This window comes from Budorcas taxicolor, chromosome X, assembly GCF_023091745.1.
Source record: "Budorcas taxicolor isolate Tak-1 chromosome X, Takin1.1, whole genome shotgun sequence".
NCBI classification, from domain to species: Eukaryota; Metazoa; Chordata; class Mammalia; order Artiodactyla; family Bovidae; genus Budorcas; species Budorcas taxicolor.
In genome coordinates, this window is record NC_068935.1 from 127,653,925 (window position 1) to 127,678,156 (window position 24,232).

At 40.2% G+C, this 24,232-nt stretch overlaps 1 protein-coding gene and 2 non-coding genes across 3 annotated transcripts in view; 1 reads left to right on the top strand and 2 right to left on the bottom strand.

Annotated features, from left to right (window-relative positions):
* The window catches only part of REPS2 (RALBP1 associated Eps domain containing 2), a 240,497-nt gene that overhangs the window by 95,989 nt on the left and 120,276 nt on the right, over positions 1-24,232 (bottom strand). The window contains exons 9-12 of the mRNA XM_052663622.1: positions 15,086-15,180; positions 8,824-8,893; positions 7,081-7,134; positions 2,560-2,605 (exon numbers count right to left, since the gene is read on the bottom strand). Of these exons, the coding sequence (XP_052519582.1) occupies positions 2,560-2,605; positions 7,081-7,134; positions 8,824-8,893; positions 15,086-15,180 (265 nt within the window). The remainder of the gene's footprint in view (positions 1-2,559; positions 2,606-7,080; positions 7,135-8,823; positions 8,894-15,085; positions 15,181-24,232) is intronic.
* Positions 7,494-7,565, top strand: TRNAC-GCA (transfer RNA cysteine (anticodon GCA)). The gene has a single exon. It is a non-coding gene; the product is annotated as a tRNA-Cys (tRNA).
* Positions 11,124-11,195, bottom strand: TRNAS-GGA (transfer RNA serine (anticodon GGA)). Its single transcript has one exon. It is a non-coding gene; the product is annotated as a tRNA-Ser (tRNA).

Below are 24,232 nucleotides of genomic sequence, written 5' to 3' on the forward strand. Positions count from 1 at the left end.
ATTTCAAAGCAAAAGCATCCTCTTAACCTTTTCTGTCACTCAATCTATAACAAGGCAGGAACTAGGCAATTTCTGATATTATAATTCCAATTAATGGCATTTAATGAGAAAGGAACTGGGTAAATTAGCAACTTACATACGTTTCATTCAAACTCCAATTTCAGTTTCTAAATTCCATTTTTTAAATGCTTTGACACTGTCTATGAGCCAGGGAAGAAACCTTTGGACAGGAGCAGGTAGACTATTTATGAGAGTCCTGCTTATTTTCTAAATTAATTCAACTAAGTACATTAGTCTATTGCTGAGGACTATGTTGATGAGTTCCCAATACGGCTTTCTAAGAAGTGCATATATACATCTTATGTCTATTCTATTCAGCTTCTGAGCTAACTTCATGCCAAAGAAGAAAATGACCTTTGAGTCAGAGGTGTGTCCTAGAGACAAACTAGCCTCAGGAAATTGCCTTGATATTTAGCTATTACAGTAGCACTCAGGAAATTAGAATCTATTCATTACTTTTAAGCAACTTCAGTTCTTGGTAAAGCTAGTTTTGACATAGCAAGTTCTTATTTTCCTGAGTAACTTCCTCAAGGTTTCTATGTGGTAGTCCAGAGTTTTGCTTATCATGCAATGTTGCAATCTTTAATAAAGCCACCATAATGACCTATGTTATGCTTTTGCAGTGATCCTTGTAACACAACTTGCAAGACATGCAAGCCAAAGGCAGGCAAGAACTAACAGGAAGAGTGCTCTGATTCTTTCAAGCAGAATAAAAAAATCCACAGAAAACGGCAACAAAGTTTTCAAATGGGAACTCCTGATTAAAAAAGGAAATTAGCGACTCTAGCTAGAAAGAACTTTCTATGCCAGATATAGCTCTAGTGACATTTTTTATGCAAGAAAGAAAACATAATGTGGTATGTATAAATCGTGTGCAGGTATATACACACATATACATATACTTGAGCACACAATCTCATACCATGTATCCTATTTCATTTTACTTCTATATGTAATCTGTGTATTTATATTTTTATACAGAAAGGTAAATGAATATTCAATAAGTGATACTATAAAACTATAAATACAGCCAATTAAAATATAAATGTGCAGGGACTCAATAAAATAATGAATGTAGTAGTATTAGAAGGGTGATTTCCCTTCTCCTTACATTTCTAAAAAGTTTTGTTATTTCAAAGAGGAGGATTCAAATAATTTGATTCTCATGGTCTCAGTAAAGACCCAGTTGGATGTAGTGAAAATAACAACATCCAAATTAAACCAAGAGGACAATCCCTAAAAGAATCATATATAAAATTTAGGCAGAAATATTAATAATAGAATGTGTGATTGAGATTTTGTCATTTCACTTGCTTTGAGAGACAGAGAGGAAGCTAGCAGAATTAAAAAAAAAACTATGAGGGTTGATTTCTGACATTTAGAGAAGTATTTGTCTACTATGAAGGCAGACAAATGTTACTACTCCTACATCCTAGAGCCAGCACAGAGTAATCTGTAAAAGACCCATTCATCCTTTAAAACCAGGATGAGAAAATGTGGTGGCCATAGAGAGAAATAGGGACTATACCTTTTTTTCCTACCAAAAATTACTGTACCAGTTGTTTTAACAAATATGAACATAGATATCTGTACCTTCTATAAACAAGGAAACAAAACTCTAACTTGGAAAATCCAGATATAAAAAATAAACTAAGGTGTAATTCTTTGACTTACAAGGAGACCAGAGTTCCTTAAATGGCAGTATTTCAAGCATACAAAATATGATCATATTTAAATTCACCTTCTCAGGAACATATCTAGTAGCCAAAGGAGGGAAAAAAGTCATTGAGAGCCAAAGCAAAACTTGGAAAATACACAAGCAGCATCCCATCTCCCACTGCAGTCTACTGGTGAACAATCATCTCAACACCGTGTCCCCTCCTTGAGGTCCTAGGAGTTCTACCAGCATCTCTGTATTCCTCCTCACTCCTCCCATCTACTATCTGATGGCTCTCCCTTTGCTCCTAGCCTCTCCTGACTCAGCGATTATGAAGCTGAGAAGAGCCTCTAACAGGATGAAACAGTCCACAAACACTGCTTACCTGCAGTTTTGAGCCTTACTGACATTGCCAGAGCATTTTCATTCCCTACTCTAGATTTTATACCCAGACTTATTATTATTTGGTGTTCACCTTGTCATGACAGGAAATTTCAGTGTTAGTTACCTTTTAACCATATTTCCCTCTTTCCAAAGGTACTTCCCCATTATTCGTTATCATCCTGCAGCAACTGGGTCATGTCACACAGCCCCCTTCTTCACGTCAGCTTGCCAAAGAGCTGCAGCCCCTCTTCCGGCACCAGTAAACACAGAAACTAAGAGCCTCTCCAGCAGCACTGTGGGCTCCAGTCAGACCCCTAGAGACAAGTGAACTCACCTACAGCCTAAGTGTCAAACTGAAGGGAAAGGAGATCGTGGGTTAGGTTTTTCATTGGGAGATTTACTTCTAGTCAGGGAGAGGGCACAAAGGGCATTAAAGCAGAAATTTAAACAAACACTACCTGGATCTTGGTCTTGCTTTGAGACTGTTGGAATCCTTAGGAGTGGCTGAAACAAAGATTATTTGCTGTTTGCTTGGGTTTCATGTCTGCAGTTAAACAGGTTTATAAGCAGCACCTGGGCTAGTACAGAACACATCAACAGTAAACGTGAGGTACAAACATCCCTATGGAAAACTTGACCACTTCCACATTTTTGTGATTTCATAATTTTATTTCTAAAGCTAAAGGCACAATTAACAGGAAAGAAAAAGCAACATATTTTTCCTTTTATCAGACCACTAGCCACAAAGCCATTCTTAAATCGAAGCTGGCTAATGAAGAAATTCCAGTCTAAAAAGACAACTCCCTCAAAAGGTTATCTATTTATATAATGATGGGTTCAGACTTGAGGGTTTCTTGGTCTATCATGATAGTCAAGTAATAATAACAAATTTTGAACCAGTCTTCCCTGAAGGCTATGAAGAAATTTATCAGGCTATATATTTTTAAGGTTTTCTTAAAATACACCACCAGGACAGCATGACCACAAGAATTCAAAGCTCCCACAATTAAGCTGAAATGAACTATGCAGTTTTTCCCATAAGAAAATATTTTTGTGTCTCAAATTATACAGAGAGTATTATGGAATATATTTTGTCAACCAGACAACTTTTCCTTCACCAATTTAAATCATAAACTAGCTTGCTCACTACCAACACATATGAAGCCTACTTTCCCATCATAACTTGTTGGGAATAATGAGAAAGAAAATGTTTCACTGCATGATGTCATCCTCTTTTACATTACTCCAAAGATAAAAAACTTCCTTGGTGGGAAGCATGCTGGATTTCTGATGATCATTAAGTGAAAGTGTTAGTCACTCAGTCATGTCTGACTCTTTGCGACCCCATGGACCATAGCCCACCAGACTCCTTTGTCTATGGGATTCTCCAGGCAGGAATATTGGAGTGGGTACCCATTTCCTCCTCCAGGAGATCTTCCCAATCCAGATATTGAACCCATGTCAACTGCACTGCAGGCAGATTCTTTACCACTGAGCTACCAGAGAGCCCTTAAACTCCTTAGGTTAGATACGCAGGACAGAAATGGGGAACTGAGATGCTACCAAGGTACAAAACAAACTAGGAACACATGTTCCCTTCACTATGGTCAGCTGCAGAAGACACACATTTCTCCTGACCAAAGCACCCTGGCTTCTCGGAGTGAGAATACAGCCACCTTTTGATTATAAACCACCGGAAGGCTGCCAGAGCCCCGAGAAACAGGAGGCCGAGCAGTGTGAACCTGCCTTGCTGGGTCTCATGCATCCACAGTGGTACCTGCCCGAGGACAGGCAACCACCCCCCCTCCTCCAGGCCCCTGGGCGGCAAAGGATAGTGGCCCAAGAGAAACTCTCTTCTAGCCCAGCAAGCTGTCCAGGAGCTGGGCAGACAGTGGGATTCCATTCACCATGGCTGGCTCTGATCCGCTTCTCTCAGGCCCCACTGTTTCCCAAAAATGTGTGAGTCAGAGAAGTCTGCTGCTGCTGCTAAGTCACTTCAGTCGTGTCCGACTCTCAGTGACCCCATGGACTGCAGCCTACCTGGCTCCCCCGTCCATGGGATTTTCCAGGCAACAGTACTGGAGTGGGTTGCCATTGCCTTCTCCGTCAGAGAAGTATAGGTCATGTTAAAAGACTATTCCCCAAACCAGACCATGATAACTTGTTAATTCCTTTGTCCACTGCCACTATCTGTCTTTATGCTGGGGTGTGGATGGGTGTGGAAGGAGCAGGAATCCTGTTGGTGATAGACAGGCAGACAGATGGGATGAGGGGGGTGGCTGAGGGTTAGAGACTAGGCCAACTCCTCCTGGCTGTGACATTCACTAGCTGTGATTTCTCTGAACCTCAGCCTCCTCACCTACAGAATAAAGAGAATAAAAATGAGGCCCCTTTCTCACACAGAGAGATAAGAAGGTGAAAGCACTTTAAAAACTAAATGTGTTCTAGAATTGCAAAATATTACTCTTGTACAGTGTCCTTAATTTTTTAAGCTTAGAAATTTGGTTTCAAAATTTAGTTTCTTCTAAGACAGCAAAGGAGATACAGGTGGGTACAGGGAATGGAAGGAGAGAAGTGCTCTGCTGCTTAAGACCATCAGGGTGGCAACTGCGAAAAATACCAACAGGAGGCTGAAGGCTACAGTTTGAGGACAAGCAGGTCCGACACCCTTGGCATGATGCGGAGACACACAGAAAAAGATGGCCGTGGTGCAGAGTGGCCTGGTGAATTAGGCTGGAATGTGGCATCAGCTAAGAAATCCATCAGATTCTACTACTATACACACACTCAGCAATTAAAAGGGTAAGAGCCTATGAGAAAAATTACGTACCAAGGAATACCCCACTCCCTGATGATTCAGTCCCATCCCACCTATAAGCCACAAAATTCTCTTCACTGCCATTACTATTATCATGGTTATCACCACCCTCTGCGGAAGGAAGGGCAGAAGTGGGAAATGAGATCCCAGGCAGGGCTGGTGAGTCCCAACAGGTTCCAGATCAGAAAAAGCTGGAGAACACGATTCTATTTAAGTCTTCCATCAGCTTCCAAGCCCCTGAAAGTCGGACTCAGCATTTGGAGCATGTGAACATCTGCAAAAATGGTGAGGGCAGGTTGTGTCAGAATCCAGGCAGAAGACCATGGGCAAATCATAGCTTCTCACTGAGCTGGGCAGAGAGAAGAAGAGTGAGAATTTCCTAGAACACACCAGGCACATCACCTTTCCAGGAGACAGAAACAGGACAGGAAGGCAAGCCTAAAGTTTAATTCTCCAGAAAACAGCAACTCAACCAAGGTGAACTGCTAACATGGTATGAAAAGCCTCCAGAATTAGAAACCACCACCTTGAAACTCCTGTCTTTCACTAAGAATCCAAACATTCCCTGGGTATTAAATAAGCTTTCAGATGAGGTATTCCCTGAAAGCTCCAGAAAGGGCAGCAAAGAACAAATCAGAAACCACACAGTATGCTCCCAGGCAGAATGTGAAACAAATTCAGATATACTTTACATACTGTGGCACATATACCCTGATAGGCTCTGACTGGTGATGTATGCCATGCCCTATTAAATGTTGAAAATGACATCTAAAACTCCTGCCCCAGAGAACATGGAGCATGCTCATGGAAATAAACAGGAAGAGTTATAAGCCAAAAAGGTTGCTGGAGAAGCACAATTTAACTCTCCAAATTTAAATAGATTTTATTAATACCATAACATGAAGTTTACAAAAACTGGGATGTATCCACTTCATTTCCAAAAATCAGAGTTGGAAGGAACCTACGTCAGATGATTGTCCTACGCAAATAGAGCATTTCCCCCATGATGAAGGAACTTGAATCAGTTCCAAAAACCAAAACACAGCTTGAAAATTCCTACCATTTTTGGAGTCAGTTAATTTACAATCTTAATTTCCTATTTCTTAACATTGCTTTTGAGAGATAGTGGTTCCCCAAATAGGCTGAACATTAGAATCCTCCAGGGGGTTGCCTGAAAATACAGATTCTTAGGCCTCATCACTGTAATCAATCATATATTCTCCTTCATATTCCTTCTCTCTTCCTCCATCTCCCTCTTCCTCTCTCCCTTGCTCCCCATTCCTTTTTCTATCTCTATCCCTCTTTCTTTTAAACCCTAAATGAACTTGGTATTTCAGAAATACACTACTAAGCCTCGATAAATATTGATTCCTTTGTTCTAACTTTAACAACTAAAGCCTGGATGATACCTAGCTAACTGAAACAAACATGATTTAATTATTAAATATTAAAAGAGAAAACAATAAACGAGAAATGAGCAACTTCTTTCGTGTCCCTATAACCAGAGCTACAAACATCCCTAGCCAGTATGTTCTAAACTAGGTTCATCTTGGTTCAATGACAGCTCCATTGAGAAAGCTGAGGACACAGGCCCGGCCATCTCCAAGGTCCACAGACACAGCCCTGACTCTCCAAAAACCTGGGCAAACACAACTTTTATTTTTCTCCACGGAATCTACTCCATGTATACGCACATTTACCTGTTTTCCTGGTGGTGAAGTATAATGAAAATATTTGAGATTTTTATTTTGGAAATGGAAAGTTTCACCTATGAGCCTCCCGTTGATCCACTCCATCAGCTCCTTACTCTACAGGGAAACCACAATGGCTTACTAAAATCTCAAATTAAAGCCTTCTCAACTTTACACTTAGTGACAATGAGACCCTCAATTTAAACAGAGAGATTCTTTCAGTGAAAACTATATTTAGAACTTACAAAGAAATCACCCTCTTCTCATACCTGAGAAGAGCGAAGGAGTAAAAAAGAAACCAAAAGGTTTCCTTAGAATAAAACACACAACAAATATTTGGAAAGAAATATATACATATATATTAAAAAATCACAAATGTGTCAGTCTTCTCACTGAAACTACAGGGCTGTTTTTTGTTTTTGTTTTAGAAATAATTACATTTAAAATATATTAAATTGGTTTTCTCCTACCTGAATCCTCAGACATGTCCTTTGGTAAGGCTTCATCAGTAGCACTCTTCAAAGCTAGCAGTGTTTTGTTTTTAAAGAAAAAGAGAAAGAAAAGAAGAGGAAAGAAAAAAAATTATATCTAAAGCATGTTACATTAAAACAAAGAATTCCAAGTTATCACTTATGAAAACAGTGTTCTATATACCTATAAGTTGCTATAGCACTTACTAAAACAATAAAAGCCTCCTATGATAATGGGCTCTACTCCTACAGAGAATAAAGACATATTTTCAGTGTTCCAGAGAGAGTGCCACCAGTGGCTTGGGAGAGTATTACCAGGAAATATCAAAATTCCCCAGTTTTCCCCAAGCAAAGACATCAGGATCTCTCTGGGAGTGAGAGCCAGGCTTCAGGATTTTAAGAGCTCGCCAGCTTCCCTGGTGGCTCAGAGGATAAAGCGTCTGCCTGCAATGCAGGAGACCCAGGTTCAATCCCTGGGTTGGGAAGATCCCCTGGAGAAGGAAATGGCAACCCACTCCAGTATTCTAGCCTAGAGAATCCCATGGACAGAGGAGCCTGGCGGGCTACACTCCACAGGGTCACAAAGAGTCAGACACGACTGAGCGACTTCACATACACACAGGTTATTCCAATGGGCATTTAAGGCTAAGATCCACTAGTAAAGAGAGTTATCAAAGTACTTGCTGCTACAGACAATGTCCAGGTCTGCCTGCCCCTCCTAATCAAACACTGAAATAGAGAGCATGCAATTATTGTAATTGTTTCCCTGTTGGCTCAGTCAGTGAAGAATCCGCCTACAATGCAGGAGATCTGGATTTGATCCCTGGGTTGGGAAGATCCCCTGGAGAAGGAAATGGCAACTCACTCCAGTAATCTTGCCTAGGAAATCCCACGGACAGAGGAGCCTGGTGGGCTACAGTCCAATAGAAGGGATACTGGCTTGAGAATTAGAAAATCTTAGTTTTTACCACTGCTCTTTTTCTCACTGAATAAATGATTCATACTGCCTGAACTTGAGTTTACTCATCTATATATTTTAGGCGATAAAATATACCAGCCACCATTCAATTTTGGGAGGACTGAATAATGCAGTGCATGAGGAAGGACTCGATCGATTATAAACCACTGTAATAGAAGCATGGGAGGAAGTAGGGTGTTCTTCCTTCTCTTCTAGACAGTGCCAAGCCAAGTCATCCCTGTGCTTGATGCTAGCTGTAACAAGCAACACTGTGCTGCAACGCTCTCACCCACCCACTAAGGTAAGGAAATTGTTGCTGGGCTCCACGTCACAGCCCAACACCCACAAAGTCACAGAGAATAAAGCCTAGGGACAGAAACTCTCTCTCCAGAAGGTAACTTCCTCAACGGTTAGATCTGTGTGCAAATGTACATTTATATTGATATTCTGGGATCACACCTACCAACACAAGATGTTATGTTCTCACACCATTCAGCTTCCAGTCATTTCCTAATTAGTACGGCCAGATTCCAATATAAGGTGTCAGAGTAGCCCGAGGATCAGCTGTGAGTACAGGGTCGTAAATGAAGGGCTTTGGACACTCAAGCTCATTACTGCTTTATGAACTATAGTTCAGTGACAACTGAACAACTTAATCCATCCAAATGTGTTCATATACTGAGAACAGTCCTCATACACTCTAGAAACCAGTCATTCCAAGAGAAGTAGATTTAAAAAATGCACAGAAAATGTTCCCAAAGGGAGAAAACTCATTCTTTTCATACCTTGTTTGTCATCACCAGTCACATCTTGGGTAGCGACAGGAAAGTCGGCCATGTCTTTAATAGACAGCTTCTTGGAAAGAAAAGTAAATTAACAATATGGGTTGGAATGAAAAAGAAGTGATGTGCATATATGATGAAAATGTTTTTAAAAGCTGTATATTTTGCCAATATTTCTGTCTTCCATAAATCTTGACATTTAATATTATTTTTTCTAGGTTTCTAGTGAGGTATAAGTTAATTTGCATTGAAAAATTTTATATACACAGAGGAAGAACATAATGATTTAGGCGGAGGTGTATGTATAGAACATACATTGTATCTGAATCTGGTGTGAGCTTCAGCCAGAGTTGTAGAGCATTTGCCCATGACTTCAGTCAAGAACAAACCTATGCTCTAGCTGTTTTCTCACAAGCAGCAAGAGGTTCTGACAAGTAGTCCCATCATGTGGATATTTGCCATATCTCTTATGCAGAGGGTGCTCAACCCTGATTCAAATAGCCTCCCTGTCATGAAATAAGAGAATTTTATTGGTGTGCAGAAGAAAACTTTCTGCTAACTCATTTAAGAGAGACATTTCCACTTATACTAAGATGAATACCCAAATTAATCATGTGCTGATTAGTTTAAAATTCTGTGTAAAATCTATTTACTATAATTTCTTATAAACTCTCAATTAGCATGGACTCTGTCCTCTGATAAAATTAAAGGATAATATATTCATATTTGGTATATATATAAACAAATTCTAGAAAAATATATAAAAACTGAAGGGTGACTGGGTAGATGGGGATAGGGATAAGAGGAAGACTTGTCACTATAAGCCTTTTGGTATTCTTTTTATTTTAAATATATTCAAAGAATCAAATAAAGAAAAATTTTAAAACTTAAAAGTAGGGTAAATTCCTGGAGTTATCTGGTGCTCCCAAAGGTTAATTGGTTTACCTCTCAGAATCAGAACAGCCCAAGAGACATAAGCAATACTTCTGTTTTCAAACTGTTTCAAAGAACGGAGTTACAATACTACCTGGTGGTAATCTGATCTAGGGTTTAAGAATGCTCAGACAAGTCATTCTTGGCATCACAATGAAGCCTCCAGACCTAACTTAGAACACAGAATGTATCTCAACCAAATGTATCTCAACCATGCCCTTCTTTCATTTTCTTGTCCCAACGGGATTATAAACCAGATCCTTAACGAAATAAAATAATTTAGGAGTAGAAAAAAACAGATAAAAAGAAATCCAAAAGAACACCACTTAAAGAAAATTGAAAAATCTAAATAAATGGAAAGACATTCTGTGTTTATGGGTCAAAAGATTTAATACTGTTAAAATGGTGATACTCCCAAAATTCATCTACAGAATTGAAGCAATCCTTCTTATTTTTTTGCAGAATTTGACCAGCTGGCCCTAAATTTCATATAAAAATGCAAGGGACCCAAAATAGCAAAAATATATTCTTGAAAAAGAACAACTTACCAAAAACTCACAGGAATCAAGACAGTACAGTACTCACATAAGACATATGGACCAATGGGACTGAATTGAGAATCCATAAATAAACCCTTACATTTGTGGTCAACTGCTTTTCAACAACAGTACAAAACAATTGAGTAGGGGGAAATTGTCTGTTCAATAAATGATGCTGAGACAACTTGATATCCATATACAAAAGAATGAAGTTGAACCTCTTCTTCACAATCTATATAAAAATTAACTTAAAATGGATCACAGATCTCAATGTAAGACCTAAAACTATAAAACCCTTAGAAGAAAACATAGGAATAAATCTTCATGATTTTGTATTAGGCAACGGTTTCTTAGACATGATACCAAAAGCACAAGTAAAAAAATTAAAAAATTAGATAAATTCTACTTCATCAAAATAAAAAATATTTGTGCTACAAAGGATACTATCAAGAAAGAGGAGAAAAAGAAAAATACTTGAAAATTATGTATCTAATAAGAAACTTACATCCAGAATATATAAAGAACACTTAAAACTCAATAATAAACAACCCAGTTTATAAATGGACAAGAGATAGGAATAGACATTTCACCAAAGAAGACACATAAATGGCTAATAAGCACACAAAAAGATGTTTAATATCAGTAGTCATTAGGAAATTCAAATAAAAACCACAGTGAGATATTACTTTATTCCCATTAAGTAAGGAAAGTTGCTCAGTCGTGTCCCACTCTTTGCAACCCCATGGACTGTAGCCTACCAGGCTCCTCCCTCCATGGGATTCTCCAGGCAAGAGTACTGGAGTGGGTTGCCATTTCCTTCTCCAGGGGATCTTCCCAACCCAGGGATCGAACCTGGGTCTCCTGCATTCCAGGCAGACACTTTAACCTCTGAGCCACCAGGGAAGCCCAAAATGGAAAATCAGGGAAGGGGGCACCTGGATTTATTCCCATTAGGATGGCTTAAATCAAAGAGAGATAGTAACCAAAGTTAACAAGGATATGGGGAAATTGGACCCCTCATACATTGCTGGTAGAAAAATGTAAAATGGTATAGCTGCTTTGGAAAGTAGTTTGCTAGTTCCTCAAAAAGTATAACACAAGGTATAATGTGATCCAATCAATTCACTCCTCAGTTTATACCCAAGAGAAGTGAAAACATGCGTGCACACAAAAACTTGTACATGGATATTCATAGCAGCATTTTTTCTAACAGCCCCAAAGTGGAAACAACCCAAATTTCCATCAGCTAAAAAATGGATAAACAAAATGTGTTCTATCCATACAATGGGATATTATTCATCAATGAAAAGGAATAAAGCACTGATACATGTTACACTGCGAATGAACTTTAAAATATTATACAAAGTGATCTCATCACAAGAAAAAAATATTTTCCCCTAATTCTTTAATGGTGTCTCTATCTGAGATGATGGATATTCACTAAAGTTATTGTGATAATCATTTCAGAATGTGCGTAAGTCAAATCATTTGGCCATACACCTTAAACTTATCCAGTTGTATACATCAACTATGGAAGCAGTGACAGATTTTATTTTGGGGGGCTCCAAAATCACTGTGGACGGGGACTACAACAATGAAATTCAAAGAGACTTGTTCCTTGGAAGGAAAGCCATGAGAAACCTAGAGAGCATATTAAAAACCAGAGACATCACTTTGCTGACAAAGGTCCATATAGTCAAAGCTATGCTTTTTCCAGTAGCCATGGATGGATATGAGAGTTGGACCATAAAGAAGGCTGAGTGCTAAAGAATTGATGCTTTCGAATTGTGGTGCTGGAGAAGACTCTTGAGAGTCCCTTGGACAGCAAGGATACCCAACCAGTCACTCCTAAAGGAAATCAACCCTGAATATTCATTGGAAGGGCTGAAGCTCAAATACTTTGGCCACCTGATGCAAAGAGCTGACTCATTAGAAAAGACCCTGATGCTGGGAAAGACTTGAAGGCAAAAGGAGAAGAGGGTGGCAGAAGATGAGATGGTTAGATAGCATCATCGACTCAATGGATGTGAATCTGAGCAAACTCTGGGAGACTGTGCAGGACAGAAGAGCCTGACATGCTGCAGTCCATGGGGTCACAAACAGTTGGACATGACTTAAGAGACTGAACAACAACAAATACATCAACTGTATCTCAGTAAAACTGGAAAATCAAAAAACAAACATTATACTAAATGAAAGAAGCCTGTCACAAAAGACCACATGTTATATGTTTCCATTTATATGAAATGTCCAGAATAGGCAAATTCTAGAGACAGAAAATAGCTTACTGATTACTAGAGGCTGGGGCAAGAGGAGAACAGTAGATGACTCCTAATGGGTACAGGTTTTCGTTCTAGAGTGATGAAGATGTTCTAAAATTAGACTATAGTGACAGTTGCACAACTGTCAATATGCTCAAAACCATTGAATTGTATACCTTAGCTGAATGTGGTATGTGAATTATATCTCAATAAGCCTGTTTACAAAAAAAGCAACTCAGTAACCTAAGAAACATGGCTAAAGACACATATACTTGAAACTGTAATCTTTAATTCTTGATGGAAATAAGTATATGGTACAGTTCTGCTGTCTTCTGAAAAAGATGTACTGCTGAGCAAACTTCTCAAGACCTGAATCAGCTATAGCTCCACCCACAACAAACACCTGACTGGAGTCATCCCTCACAGGGCTGCTGGTACCAAGTTCCATTTAAACTCCAAGCATGAGGACTTCCCTGGTGTTCTAGTGGTTAGGACTCTAAGCTTTCACTGCCAGGGGCCTGGGTTCAATCCCTAGTCAGGGAACTAAGATCCCACAAGACATGCAGCACAGCCAAAAATAAAATAAACTTTTAAGCATGCATTCCTGTGTTTAAAATATCTCCATTTCCAGATTTGACAACCATCCGTATATTTGGTCCTTTCCTTTTAGACAGATAACGAGTATACCAGTAGTCATGTATGGATGTGAGAGTTGGGCTATAAAGAAAGCTGAGCGCTGAAGAATTGATGCTTTTGAACTGTGGTGTTGGACAAGACTCTTGAGAGTCCCTTGGACTGCAAGGAGATCCAATCAGTCCATCCTAAAGGAAACCAGTCCTGAGTGTTCATCGGAAGGACTGATGTTGAAGGTGAGACTCCAATACTTTGGCCACCTGATGCGAAGAGCTGACTTATTTGAAAACCTGATGCTGGGAAAGATTGAGGGCAGGAGGAGAAGGGGACGACAGAGGATGAGATGGTTGGATGGCATCACTGACTCAATGGACATGAGTTTGGGTAAACTCCGGGAGTTGGTTGATGGACAGGGAGGCCTAGCGTGCTGCAGTCCATGGGGTCGCAAAGAGTCAGACACGACTGAGTGACTGAATTGAACTGAAGTGAGTACGTGGGGAAAAGCAACATGAGTCAGTAACTAATTTCTCAAAAAAAAAAAAAAAAACAGCATTATTTGTCTCTGTTGGAAAGGCAAAGACCATCTGATACCATGGCAAGATGGGACAAAATGTTTAACCAGAAAGAATATGAATTAAAGACGTTTTTTTTTTAGTAAATCACCTAACAACAACATAATTTTACACAAGCAGGGCTACCCATAGCAAAAAAAAAAGAACATTTTATTTAAAAATAAAACAAAAAATCAAAAACCAGGGCAACTGCATAAGAGTTGTAGTGTCCTGGCCTGACAGACAAACTTCTACGGACACTGCCACCAACCCAGAATACACTGGGGGCTATGAAAAGTGGCTGACAATCATGTCTGCTTTACCATCATGCACATTCTGCAAAAAGAAATTGAAAAAGCCAAAAGTCTTTGAATGCACATCTATCACACCACCTGAAATCACTTTATCTCTTTCCCCAGAGGAGAAATCTGCTAAGCAAAGGAGCACAGAGGCTACAACTCAAAAAAAGAGTAGCAGAAAGGCTGAGAGAGATGTTATCAGAGAGAATGATGCAGAAGCAGGCTGGACTGGCTCAGAGAGGATGGCATCCACAACACACACTACAGGCACCAGAGCCTCACGGGGGAAGAATAAATAATCACACACCATCACAAGAAATTTTGTAAATGGCCCTGTATCTTGCCTTTGATTTCTATCATCTTGCAACGTCAGAGCATGGTAATAGAAGCCTATGAACAAACCTCCATTTATGAAATACTTCCAGACTTTTCTCAGGGTGGGAACAAGAGATATAAGTTGTCATCACAGCAATTATAATGGTGGTGATGGTGATGATAGTGCTGATATTAACAGTAACCATAAGGACCCCTAAGCACACATCTAAGCCCATCAATGGCCCATCGTTAAAGGAATTCTTCAGGTTTCTCTTGAGGATCATCCAAATTAGGCAGCTTTGAATGTGATTTGGGGCCCTCATATACAGTTCTCAAGCTTCCTCTCAAAACTGTTCTGATTCATTATACCTGGTTAATACTCAGCTGCTAAAAACACAGCTTTACAATGTTTACTTCAGAATTAAAGTTTGGTTAAAGTAAATAACCTGTCTTCCATTTTTGGGGGCTTAGTTTGGCAATACCTAAATTTCACCTCTAAAAGGTCAAGAGGCTACTTTGCTTTTTTCTCCAAATCTAGTTTTAGGGAGAAATGAAAAAAAAAAAAGATAATTACAGATATATCTGGTGTCTAAATCTGAAATGCTGAGCTTCAAAGTACTAAGTATGAAGAGAAAACATTATGAAAGCAGATTTTCCAGAGTTTGTAAAGAACATCAGCTAACGGATTTAAGTGTACACACATCCTTACTTACTAACATATGATGATTTTTTACCTCCATCCGATTCAAGTCACGGGGTTGTTGGTTTGCTGGTACTGACTCAGAATAAGAATCAAATAATGCACACTCCCACTTGGGCTTAGGAAAGGCTAAAAAGAAACAAAAAGAATACATAAGAATATATACTTTAGTCATAGTGATCATTGTTTCCTTGCAGCTTTTCTGTGCTTCATAAATAGAACAACAAAATCAGCCAGCTCCTATACTAGAGATGGCACTCATCACGCTGAGGTAGTACTTCATGTTTTTACATATAAAAGCTGGTACTTCTACCATGCCTACTCTACACACAATAAAACTAAGGAACAGTGAAGTGAAGCACCTCAGTCAATGTCAAAGAGCCAGTAAATGAAGAACAGGAACTTGAACTGCTAGCAGTCCTGCTGGAGAGTCCATGCTGTCAGCATTTCATGTTATATTAAGAACACAGAAGTCAGTTTCCACCTTAACCATCAGTATCACAATACTTCCGTTTTAACTATGATACTAGCAACATATTTAAATGGCAGTAACTATATGCAGAGTACATCATGAGAAACCCTGGGCTGGAAGAAACACAAGCTGGAATCAAGATTGCTGGGAGAAATATCAATAACCTCAGATATGCAGATGACACCACCCTTATGGCAGAAAGTGAAGAGGAACTAAAAACCCTCTTGATGAAAGTGAAAGAGGAGAGTGAAAAAGTTGGCTTAAAGCTCAACATTCAAAAAATGAAGATCATGGCATCTGGTCCCATCACATCATGGGAAATAGATGGGGAAACAGTGTCAGACTTTATTTTTTTGGGCTCCCAAATCACTGCAGATGGTGACTGCAGCCATGAAATTAAAAGACGCTTACTCCTTGGAAGGAAAATTATGACAAACCTAGACAGTATATTCAAAAGCAGAGACATTACTTTGCCAACAAAGGTCCATCTAGTGAAGGATATGGTTTTTCCAGTGGTCATGTATGGATGTAAGAGTTGGACTGTGAAGAAAGCTGAGTGCCGAGTGCTTTTGACTGTGGTGTTGGAGAAGACTCTTGAGAGTCCTTTGGACTTCAAGGAGATCCAACCAGTCCATTCTGAAGGAGATCAGTCCTGGGTGTTCTTTGGAAGGAATGATGCTAAAGCTGAAGCTCCAATACTTTGGCCACCTCATACAAAGAGTTGACTCATTGGAAAAGACTCTGATGCCGGGAGGGACTGGGGACAGGAGGAGAAGGGGATGACAGAGGATGAGATGGTTGGATGGCATCACTGACTCGATGGACATGAGTTTGGGTAAACTCCGGGAGTTGGTGATGGACAGGGAGGCCTGGCGTGCTGCGATTCATGGGGTGGCAAAGAGTCGGACATGACTGAGCGACTGAACTGATTGAACTGAACTGAACTATGGTGATAGTTTGCATACCATAAACATTAACTGAGGAAATACTGCATTTTAGCTATTACTATTGGAAGTAAATAGACAAGATCTTACAATGCTATGTGCTGAAGAAAATTTTATGAAATACTCATTTCTCTTGATTAGCAGGAATAACAAAAGTAAGAGCACAAGTTCTTACTGATTTATAACAATGAAATAAGAATCACATTATAGGTGTATTCCAACATAGTAAGTTCAGAGACAGCAGTTGTTTGCTGGGTAGATGAGTAGATCAGCATAAGAAAAATCATGCTACCTGGTAAGCTAACACTGAACACTCACACTATTTCTTAGAAGCAGATTCTGTTTCACCACTTTTGTCACAAAGTAAGTAAAAAGGAAATGTCTCAACAGCTTAAGGAAATTGTCAATATTCCAAAGAGGAAAAGCAGACTGAGGTAGACAGTAAACAGAAGCTACAAATCCAGTTTGTCAAGACCAGCCATTAAGAAATCAGAATTTTAATGGCATGTTTTTAAAAATATTGTTAATCAAATGTTAAAACATGGACTGGTGTTGTTTTGAATCCTTTCTCACCCTCCCATCACCACCAGGGTTTGAAATGCCAACTTCCCTCTTGGTAAAGCAGTGGCCACCAAGATAGAGCTGCCACACACAGCTGAGCACAAGCACCTTAGATTGTTCCTCTGCTTCCTCTGGTCTGCATTTCACTGATACCAGGTGGGACAAACCTTGAGCCCCAGTGATTTTTTTGACTATACCAAGTCGTCTCACCCTTTCCTTGGTGTAAAAAAAAACAAACAAACAACAACAACAAAAAAAAAACCTCAGTAAAACACGTTTCCAAGTTTGAAGTTTGTACTGTCCCTCAAGCCAGCCCCAAGAGGAGTTTTAACCAAGATAAGATTTATCTTTGTAGCTGACCAATCATTGACCCGGCTACAATTATACACTGATGCCTTATCAAGAAGGAGTCAAGCTGCGTAGAAAGCTAACACTTTCAAAAACTACCAAGGCCATCCATTCACTGCTAAATCTCTCTCCTGCAAGTCCCCATGTCTCCTCCTCCACTGTCACTTCCCAGTGCCAGCCTCCCATGGCTGTGATCCACCCTGCCATGATCTGCTCTTCAGTTTCCACCCTTCATCCTCAAAACCTGCTCTCAGTTCAGCAACCAGCATGACCGTTTCAAACAGCAAACCTGACTGTGTCCCTTCCCTGCTTCAAACACATCATCATTGTCCATGATCTGTTCCCCAGCTTCCTCTATAGCCGTATCTTCAGGGCCTGGCTCTCTGCAATCCAGCCACCATGACCTGAAATTCACATGACTCCCCTGTTCCAAACTCCCTATCAGAGAGGGACACTGCAGCATAGCTGCTGTCCCCTGTGCCCAGAGCCCACTCTTCTCCCTTCTTCACCTGCAGTGCCCTTAGCTTACCCTTCACATTTAAGTGCAAACATTTAAGGAAGTCCTCCCTAAAGTCATCCATTCTCCAACTGTCTCCAAGTCCTATGATGGTAAGAACTCTCTTTTATATAGCACGCTGACCACAGAGAATAACACAGTGCCTCTGACATAGGACATAACCAGTAGGTACTTTTAACAAATTATAGGCTAAAAATCTATACCCAAATCCACCCAGTCACCTAGACATAAAAATATCCAAAAGCCCATGAGTAAGCCACCAAATAATCCAAAGTCTCCTTCCAATTCTGCCTGTTAATTTTCACTGTTGGCAGACAGCAGGGAATGAGATGCAACAATTCTTGTTTTGTTACTTTATTGAAAATAAGCTTACATATTTATGAATGCACAATGGTATCAACCAAATTTACACTCTTCACCGATGTTATTGAAGACTGGATTAATTTGTTTTAAAGACCAAATAGAGATCAATTTGAAAATTTTTGAAACAAGAGCTAAGTTTTTTAAAAATTTAAATTTGGTCTCATAAAAATGAACCCTCAAAATGAATAGGACCAGTCATATTTTTCAAAGTCTAAAAGCATAGAGAAGACCTCAATAGTTCTGACCATTTTCTTGAATCAAATACAAAAATAAACAAGGGTGATAAACCATTTAAAAGTTAACTACTAAACCCTTCAGTGCAGTTGCTCAGTCGTGTCTGACTTTTTGCAACCCCATGAATTGCAACACGCCAGGCCTCCCTGTCCATCACCAACTCCTGGAGTTCACCCAAACAAATGTCCATTGAGTCGGTGATGCCATCCACCATCTCATCCTCTGTCGTCCCCTTCTCCTCCTGCCCCCAATCCCTCCCAGCATCAGAGTCTTTTCCAATGACTCAACTCTTCGCATGAGGTGGCCAAAGTACTGGAGTTTCAGCTTCAGCATCAGTCCTTCCAAAGAAATCCCAGGGCTGATCTCCTTCAGAATGGACTGGTTGGATCTCCTTGCAGTCCAAGGGACTCTCAAGAGTCTTGTCCAACACCACACTTCAAAAGCATCAATTCTTCAGCGCTCAGCCTTCTTCACAGTCCAACTCTCACATCCATACATGACCACTGGAAAAACCATAGCCTTGACTAGACTCTTAGGATTTACCTAAAATATATTTACTATCACTATGTTTGATGGGGTTTTATGAGGTCTCTCATGATTTTTGCTAGGACTATATAATTATTATTTAAGATTAATACCACAAACTGGAAATGATGGGTAATTTTTATTTAATTAAAGGGTATGTGATAGATTCTTCCATTTTTTCTATATAAATGCATGCTCCATAAAAGGTCACAAACAAATTGGTGTGTGGCGGAGGGGTTCAAACAAGGAGTCATGACACTTGGCCTAGGTTCCATGGCCACATAACATAAAAACAAGGAAACCACATTCATCAAAGCCCCAAAATGGAAGATGGTGGAGGAACAGGACGGGGAGACCAATTTCTTCCCCACAAATTCACCAAAAGAGCATTTGAACACTGAGCAAATTCCACAAAACAACTTCTGAACGCTGGCAGAGGACACCAGGCACCCAGAAAGGCAGCCCATTGTCTTTGAAAGGAGGTAGGACAAAATATAAAAGACAAAAAGAGAGACAAAAACGTTAGGGATGGAGACCCATCTCAGGGAGGGAGCCATAAAAGAGAAGTTTCCAAACACCAGGAAACCCTCTCACCGGCAGGTCTGTGGGGAGTTTTGGAACCTCAGAGGGCAACATAACTGGGAGGAAAAAATAAATATAAACCCACAGATTATGCACCTAACTGCAACTCCCAGTGGAGAAATAGCCTAGACGTTTGCGTCTGCCACCAGCAAGCGGGGGCTGAACAGGCAGGCACGGGCTGCAGTGCTTAGGGTAAGGACTGGGCCTGAATGCTCTGAGGGCAATCTGAGGGAACTAACATGAGATAGCAACCCAAACTGTGGGATAGCCAGAGAGAGAGAAGAAAAAAAAAAGAGGAAAGAGAGAGTGAGAACTTTCCCAGAAAAAGTTCTAACCTAAGGCACTGCCGGCCCGCTCACAAAACAAAGAACTGAGCAAATAACAGAGGAGAGCTAGCCAGCAGTGGACTGGCCCATCCCCCACCAGAGGTAGGGAGGCAGGCGGGTGCCAGCCAGAGCTGGAAGGAAAGGGGCAAACTCAGCCCCAGAGACAGCATCCTCTATCAAACTGCGAGCAGGCTCCCAGTTGCTAACCAAGTCTACCTGGGATCCTGGACGGTTGACACCCACCCATCCAGGAGGGTCGCAGCCAGAGATCAGCTCCCCAGAGGAGACACACAGCACACCTGAGACAGTGCTCCAGCTGCGCACTGGGAAACTGAGTGGCCAGGACCTGGGAAGTGATAAGATGCACCGCCCCACCTGGGGAGAGTGCACTCGCCAAGCACCTGGTCACCTGAGTTGCTCAGACCTGGGAAGGGCACAAAATGCAGGCCCAACCGAGTCTGTGCCTTTGTGGAGTACCCGAGTACCTGAACCTCAGCAGCTTAGACCTGGGAAGTGCACACAACGCAGAGTCTGCCTTAGATAGTTCGCCTGCAGAGCAACCTGGAGCCTCAGCAGTGTAGACCAGGAAAGCACACATGCTGTGAGCAGGGGCAAACACAGTGTGGCCCAAGCACTGTGAGCATTCCTCACACATGCCAGTGATATTTGTTTGCAGTGTTCCTCCCTCCCCACAGCACAATTGAACAAATGAGCCTAAATAAATGACCACCTTCGCCCCCTTGTGTCAGGGCAGAAGTGAGATACTGAAGAGACTTGCAAACAGAGGAAGCCAAAAAAAAAAAACAAAGAAAAGGAATCCACTTTGGAAGTGACAGGTGTAACAGATTAAAACCCTGTAGTTAGCATTGGCTACACGGGAAGGGATCTATAGACCTTGAGAAGAAGTAAGCTGGAGTAAGGAACTATCTGAAACTGAACTGACCCCACACTGCCCTCAACAGCTCCAGAGAAATTCTTAGATATATTTTACTATTATCATTTTTAAATTTTCTTAAATTTTTTTAGTTTTAAGTTCTTTATTATTCCTTTCATTTTCATTTTTTAAAACCTACTATTACCTTGCAAAAAAAAGACTCTATTTTTAAAGCAAATTTCATATTTTCTTATAACTTTTGCAATTTTTTTTAATATTGTATTTTTCAGAGTCTACCCTCTACTCTAGATTATTAATCTTTGCTTTTTGGTATTTGTTATCAATTCTGTACCTTTAAGAATCCAATCTTCAGTAACCATTTTTACTCAGGAGTGTGATTACTGGCCTGATTGCTCTCTCCCCTTTTGACTCTCCTTTTTCTCCCCCAGGTCACCTCTGTCTCCTCCCTCCCTCTTCTCTTCTCTACCCAACTCTGTGAACCTCTTTGGGTATTCTGGGCTGTGAAGAACACTTAGGGAACTGATCACAGGCTGGATTGATCTCTCTCCTTTTGACTCCCCCTCCTCTCCTCCTGGTCACCTCTATCTCCTTCCTCCCTCTTCTCTCCTCTGTGGAACTCCATGAACCTCTCTGAGTGTTCCAGACTGCGGAGTGCAAATAGGGCATTGATTACTGGCTAGACTGCTCTCTCCCCTTTTGATTCAACCTCTTCTCCTCCTGGTCACCTCTATCTCCCTCCTCCTTCTTCTATCAAGAAGAAGAAGACAAAAAGAAAGGCCATGAGAAAATACTCGAGGAGATAATAGTTGAAAACTTTCTTAAAATGTGGAAGGAAATAGCCACCCAAGTCCAAGAAACCCAGAGAGTCCCAAACAGGATAAACCCAAGGCAAAACACCCCAAGACACATATTAATCAAATTAATGAAGATCAAACACAAAGAACAAATATTATAAGCAGCAAGGGAAAAACAACAAATAACTCACAAGGGTATCCCCATAAGGATAACAGCTGATCTTTCAATAGAAACTCTTCAAGCCAGAAGGGAATGGCCCGACATACTTAAAGTGATGAAACAGAAAAACCTACAACTCAGATTACTGTACCCAGCAAGGCTCTCATTCAAATATGAAGGAGAAATCAAAAGCTTTACAGACAAGCAAAAGCTCAGAGAATTCAGCACCACCAAACCAGCTCTTCAACAAATGCTAAAGGATTTTCTCTAGATAGGAAACACAGAAAAGGTTTATAAACTCAAATCCAAAACAGCAAAGTAAATGGCAATGGGATCATACTTATCAATAATAAGCTTAAATGTAAATGGGTTGAATGCCCCAACCAAAAGACAAAGACTGGCTGAATGGATACAAAAACAAGACCCCTATATATAGGCTGTCTACAAGAGACCCACCTCAAACTTAGGGACACATACAGACTGAAAGTGAAGGGCTGGAAAAAGATATTTCATGCAAATGGAGACCAAAAGAAAGCAGGAGTAGCAATACTCATATCAAATAAAATAGATTTTTATATAAAGGCCATGAAAGGAGACATAGAAGGATACTACATAATGATCAAAGGATCAATCCAAGAAGATATAACAATTATAAATATATATACACCCAACATAGGAGCACTGCAGTATGTAAGGCAAATGCTAACAAGTATGAAAGGGGAAATTAACAGTAACACAATAATAGTGGGAGATTTTAATACCCCACTCACACCTATGCATAGATCAACTAAACAGAAAATTAGTAAGGAAACACAAACTTTAAATGATACAATGGACCAGTTAGACCTGATTGATATCTACAGGACATTTCACCCCAAAACAATGAATTTCACCTTTTTCTCAAGTGCACACGGAACCTTCTCCAGGATAGATCACATCCTGGACCATAAATCTAGCCTTGGTAAATTCAAAAAAATTGAAATCTCAAGCATCTTTTCTGATCACAATGTGGTAAGATTAGATGTCAACTACAGGGAAAAAAAAATATTAAAAATATAAACATAGAGGCTAAACAACACATTTCTGAATAACCAACAAATCACAGAAGAAATCAAAAAAGAAATCAAAATATGTGTACAAATGAATGAAAATGAAAACACAACAACCCCAAACCTATGGGATTCAGTAAAAGCAGTGCTAAGGGCAAGATTCTTAGCAGTACAAGCCTACCTCAAGAAACAGGAGAGAAATCAAATAAATAACCTAACTTTACACCTAACGCAACTAGAAAAAGAAAAAATGAAGAACCCCAGGGGAAAGTAGAAGGAAAGAAATCATAAAAATTAGGGCAGAAATAAATGCAAAAGAAACAAAGGAGACCACAGCCAAAATCAACAAAGCTAAAAGCTGGTTCTTTGAGAAGATAAATAAACTAAACAAACCATTAGCCAGACTCATCAAGAAAAAAAGGGAGAAGAATCAAATCAACAAAATTAGAAATGAAAATGGAGAAATCACAACAGACAACACAGAAATACAAAGGATTATAAGAGACTACTACCAACAACTATATGCCAATAAAATGGACAACTTGGAAGAAATGGACAAATTCTTAGAAAAGTATAACTTTCCAAAACTGAACCAGGAAGAAATAGAAAATCTTAACATATCACAAGCACAGAAATCGAAACTGTAATCAGATATCTTCTAAAAAGCAAAAGCCTAGGACCAGATGGCTTCACAGCTGAATTCTACCAAAAATTTAGCGAAGAGCTAACACCTATCCTACTCAAACTCTTCCAGAAAACTGCAGAGGAAGGTCAACTTTCAAACTCATTCTATGAGGCCACCATAACCCTAACACCAAAACCAGACAGTTCAGTACAGTTCAGTTTAGTTCCATCACTCAGTCATGTCCTACTCTGCAACTCCATGAACCACAGCACGCCAGGCCTCCCTGTCTGTCACCAACTCCCAGAGTCCACCCAAACCCATGTCCATAGAGTCGATGATGCCATCCAACCATCTCATCCTCTGTCATCCCCTTCTCCTCCTGCCCTCAATCTTTCCCAGCATCAGGGTCTTTTCCAATGAGTCAGCTCTTCGCATCAGGTTTGCCAAAGTATTGGAGTTTCAGCCTCAACATCAGTCCTTCCAATGAATACCCAGGACTGATCTCCTTTAGGATGGACTGGTTGGATTTCCTTGCAGTCCAAGGGACTCTCGAGAGTCTTCTCCAACACCACAGTTCAAAAGCATCAATTCTTCGACACTCAGCTTTCTTTATAAAAAACAGACAAAGGTGCCACAAAAAAAGAAAACTACAGGCCAATATCACTGATGAACATAGGTCCAAAAATCCTTAACAAAATTCTAGCAAACAGAATCCAACAACATATTAAAAAGATCATACATCATGACCAAGAGGGCTTTATCCCAGGGATGCAAGGATTCGTCAGT